The 5,000-nt window shown below is 51.0% G+C and overlaps 1 protein-coding gene across 6 annotated transcripts in view; it reads left to right on the plus strand.

Annotated features, from left to right (window-relative positions):
• sbf2 (SET binding factor 2) overlaps positions 1 to 5,000 on the plus strand; it is a 104,030-nt gene that overhangs the window by 82,708 nt on the left and 16,322 nt on the right. For all 6 annotated transcript variants that reach the window (XM_042073823.1, XM_042073826.1, XM_042073824.1 and 3 more), the window contains 6 exons: positions 98 to 225; positions 422 to 594; positions 981 to 1,093; positions 2,368 to 2,569; positions 3,274 to 3,470; positions 4,657 to 4,785. In XM_042073823.1, coding sequence (XP_041929757.1) covers positions 98 to 225; positions 422 to 594; positions 981 to 1,093; positions 2,368 to 2,569; positions 3,274 to 3,470; positions 4,657 to 4,785 — 942 coding nt within the window. The remainder of the gene's footprint in view (positions 1 to 97; positions 226 to 421; positions 595 to 980; positions 1,094 to 2,367; positions 2,570 to 3,273; positions 3,471 to 4,656; positions 4,786 to 5,000) is intronic.

Genomic DNA, 5,000 nt, shown 5'->3' on the forward strand with positions numbered 1-5,000 from the left:
GTACACACACACACACACCGATGCCGATGTGTTTGTATGTGTGTAAGGTCCCATGCGTGTTCATGATGTGTGTGTGTGTGTGTGTGTGTGTGTGTAGTGGGGGAGCAGGTGGTGGTGAGAGGGTTTCCTCTGTCCTCTCTGACCAAGGAGAAGAAGATCTCCGTTCAGAATCAGCTACAGCAGAGTCTTCAGGAAGGACTGCAGCTGCGCTCTGCCACATGCCAGGTACACGCACGCACGCACACACACACTATACACATTACACACGCACACACACACACACATTATGCACATTACACACACACACACACACATTATACACACAATGCAGCAGATATGTTGTGTGTTTATAGGACAAATACTGTGATTGTATGATGATGTAATAAGAGGGGGCGGAGTAAAGGTGAACTGTTTCTGTCAGCTGATAAAGGTAGCATTTGATGAGGAAGTGACATCAGAGGAAGTGGAGACATTCCGGAAGCATATCCAGAGACTGCGTTTCCCACAGTCCATCTTCAGCACGTTTGCTTTTGCAGCAGGACAGAGCATACCTCCCGTCACCCCCAAACAGAAGGAACGTAACACAGGCCTCCGGTCAGTACGAACGCACGCACCCACACACACTACACACACACACGCACACACACACACACACACACTACACGCACACACACACACGCACACACACACACACTACACGCACGCACGCATGCACACACACTACACACACACACACACACACACACTAAACGCACGCACACACACGCACACACACACGCACACACACACTACACGCACGCACACACACTACACGCACACACACACACACGCATGCACAGGCCTCTGGTCAGTGCTCACACTAACACACACACACATTCTCTGCATGGTCTCCATATGTGTAGCTGTTACTGGAGACTGTACATTTGTGTTCCTGCGTTGTGTGTGTGTGTGTGTGTGTGTGTGTGTGTGTGTGCGTGCAGTACCCTCTCTAAGACGCTGGTGAAAGGAGCTCGGCGTGCAGGGAAGATCACCATGGGCCGCCAGACACTCCGCAGGAGTCGCACGACTTTTCACGAGGATGACGATATCTCAGGTGTGTGGCCGACACTTTTCTCCAAAGCTCCTCTATACAGCAGAGTTCCTCTACACAGCAGAGTTCCTCAGGGTTCAGTTCCTCTATACAGCAGAGTTCCTCAGGGTCCAGTTCCTCTACACAGCAGAGTTCCTCTACACAGCAGAGTTCCTCTATACAGCAGAGTTCCTCAGGGTCCAGGTCCCTCTACACAGCAGAGTTCCTCTACACAGCAGAGTTCCTCAGGGTCCAGGTCCCTCTACACAGCAGAGTTCCTCTACACAGCAGAGTTCCTCAGGGTCCAGTTCCTCTATACAGCAGAGTTCCTCAGGGTCCAGGTCCCTCTACACAGCAGAGTTCCTCTATACAGTAGAGTTCCTCAGGGTCCAGTTCCTCTATACAGTAGAGTTCCTCAGGGTCCAGTTCCTCTATACAGCAGAGTTCCTCAGGGTTCAGTTCCTCTATACAGCAGAGTTCCTCAGAGTTCCTCAGGGTCCAGTTCCTCTATACAGCAGAGTTCCTCAGGGTCCAGGTCCCTCTACACAGCAGAGTTCCTCTATACAGCAGAGTTCCTCAGGGTCCAGTTCCTCTATACAGCAGGGTTCCTCTACACAGCAGGGTTCCTCAGGGTTCAGTTCCTCTATACAGCAGAGTTCCTCTATACAGCAGAGTTCCTCAGTTCCTCAGGGTTCAGTTCCTCTATACAGCAGAGTTCCTCAGAGTTCCTCAGGGTCCAGTTCCTCTATACAGCAGAGTTCCTTAGGGTTCAGTTCTGGGCCTGTATCTGTGCGTGTGTGTTTGTGTAATAATTGTGTGTGTGTTTTATAGTGTTGGATGAGGGCAAGCATCCCTGTTCCACTCTGTAGATGTGTGTGTGTGTGTGTGTGTGTGTGTGTGTGATAATTGTGTGTGTGTGTGTGTTGTAGTGTCTTATGTGGGCGAGTGTTCCACTCTGAAGGCGTGTGTGTGTGTGTGTGTGTGTGTGTTGTAGTGTCAGATGAGGGTGAGCCTCCCTGCTCCACTCTGAAGGTGTGTGTGTGTGTGTGTGTGATAATTGTGTGTGTGTGTGTGTGTGTTGTAGTGTCAGATGAGGGTGAGCCTCCCTGCTCCACTCTGAAGGTGTGTGTGTGTGTGTGTGTTGTAGTGTCAGATGAGGGTGAGCCTCCCTGCTCCACTCTGAAGGTGTGTGTGTGTGTGTGTTGTAGTGTCAGATGAGGGTGAGCCTCCCTGCTCCACTCTGAAGGTGTGTGTGTGTGTGTGTGTGATAATTGTGTGTGTGTGTGTGTGTGTTGTAGTGTCAGATGAGGGTGAGCCTCCCTGCTCCACTCTGAAGGCCAGCAGTGAAAAGTCCACTATGGAGCAGCTGGTGGAGCGAGCCTGTTTCCGTGACTACCAGCGCCTGGGACTGGGTACCATGCCAACCAGCAGCTCCCGCTCCAAAGGGGGGGAGACACTCCGCATCACCGCCGCCAACCGCCTCTACTCACTGTGCCGCAGGTGTGGATCTCTCTCTCTCTCTCTCTCTCTCTCTCTCTCTCTCCCTCTCTCTATCTATCTGTCTCCCCCTCTCTCTCTCTATCTATCTCTCTATCTATCTCTCTGTCTCCCCCTCTCTCTCCCTCTCTCTCTCTCTATCTATCTCTCTGTCTCCCCCTCTCTCCCTCTCTCTCTCTATCTCTCTCTGTCTCTCCCCCTCTCTCTATCTCTCTCTCTCTCTATCTCTCTCTGTCTCTCACCCTCTCTCTATCTCTCTCTCTATATCTCTCTCTCCCTCTCTCTTTCTCTTTCTATCATTCTCCCTCTCTCCCTCTCTCTCTCTCTCTCCCTCTCTCTCTCCCTCTCTCTCTCCCTCTCTCGATTGATTGGGGGAGGAGGGGATATCTGTGACTTTAGTGGACATGTTTAAAGGGTTAGTGGAGTGTAGGGTCAGAGTGGAATATGCCTTCTTCCACGTTACACATGTTAATGGTGAAACAACATTCTGTTCCACTGGTTTGCTGTGTGTATTAATGGGGATTTAGTAATTGATCCATAGTATGGTTTAATAAAAGGGATTTTCTCCCTCCCTCTCTCTCACACACACACACACACACACACACACACACACTCCCACTCCCACAGATACGATTCATAAATTGGAAGTAATTTGACCCTAACTCTGAACTGTGTGTGTGTGTGTGTGTGTGTGTGTGTGTGTGTAGTTACCCAGGGTTACTGGTGGTCCCCCAGTCGGTGCAGGACAGCAGTCTGCAGAAGGTGGCTCGCTGTTACCGCCACAACCGGTTGCCCGTGGTTACGTGGCGTCACCCTCGCTCCAAAGCCGTGCTCCTGCGCTCAGGAGGTTTTCACAGCAAGAGTGTGGTCGGCCTGTTCAAATCACAGAACTCTTCGAGCACAGGTACCGTGCGTGTGTGTGTGTGTGTGTGTGTGGGTGTGTGTGTGTGTGTGAGAGTGTGGGTGTGTGTGTGTATCTGTGTGTGTGTGTGTGTGTGTGTGAGAGTGTGGGTGTGTGTATGTGTGTGTGGGTGTGTATGTGTGTGTGGGTGTGGGTGTGGGTGTGTGCGTGAGTGTGTGGGTGTGGGTGTGTGTGTGTATATGTATGTGTGAGAGTGTGTGTGTGTGTGTGTGTGGGTGGGTGGGGGTGTGTGTGGGTGGGTGTGTGTGTGCGTGTGGGTGAGTGTCAGTGGCGGTTGCTGCTTTTTGGAATAGGGGAAGCTCTGATAAAAATGGTCAATTATTAAATGAATATTATTAAGGTGCTATATTATTCTTTGAGGGCAGAGATTATCCCCAAACCCAGAATAGACCAAACAGTAGGCTATAGAGTTGGCATGGCAGAATAGACCAAACAGTAGGCTATAGAGTTGGCATGGCAGACATGGCAGCTTGGGGGGAGTTTAGGCTAGGTCTTAGCCTTCTAGAGTTATTTCTCTGTGTACGTTCATCTGCCTTGCTGTTTTATCTTTAATCTCCCCTGGTGGGCTTTTAAAATTCAAGTAGTCTACCATAAACATTAGCATAATGTAGCCTACACCGTCATATAGCGCTAGCTAAGCTTGCCTAAATACACTTGCCTAAATACACTTGCCTAAATACACAACTGTAACTCCACATTAGGGTTTTATTTACGGCTGTGTACAAAGGCAAATAGAAACCGACTGCATTGCTCACAAATTATGAGAATTGGAGCTGCAACTTGCCTTCACCTGCCAACTTGAACCACTTCCTGTCAGATCGCGACATATGCTGTCAATCAAAAAGAGTCCAGCCTCTATGACGGTTCCTCCAATCATCATACAGAAGCTCGGCGTCCGGGCCATCCCACTGTCCCATTCACTCCCAGACGCCGGGCTTCCCTGGAAATGACGATCTAGTGGCGTTTGTCCAATAAAGTGTGTGCGTGCGTGCGTGTTTGTGTGCGTGCGTGTGCGCGTGCGTGTGTGTGTGTGTGTGTGTGTTAACTCTCTCTCTGTATCTCAGCCCCTGCATCAGACTCCTCCAGTAGTGTGCGTGTGTGTGTGTGTATGCGTGTGCGCGTGCGTGTGTGTGTGTGTGTGTGTGTTAACTCTCTCTCTGTATCTCAGCCCCTGCATCAGACTCCTCCAGTAGTGTTGAGCAGGAGAAGTACCTGCAGGCCGTCCTCTCCTCCATCCCCAGCAGACCCAACGGCACACACACACTGACCAACCGCTCCCTCATCGGCCTGTCCCCAGGTACACACACACACACACACACACACACTGACCAACCGCTCCCTCATCGGCCTGTCCCCAGGTACACACACACACACACACACACTGACCAACCGCTCCCTCATCGGCCTGTCCCCAGGTACACACACACACACACACACACTGACCAACCGCTCCCTCATCGGCCTGTCCCCAGGTACACACACACACACACACACACACACACTGACCAACCG

This window comes from Alosa sapidissima, chromosome 20 (genome assembly GCF_018492685.1).
Source record: "Alosa sapidissima isolate fAloSap1 chromosome 20, fAloSap1.pri, whole genome shotgun sequence".
Lineage (NCBI taxonomy): Eukaryota > Metazoa > Chordata > Actinopteri > Clupeiformes > Clupeidae > Alosa > Alosa sapidissima.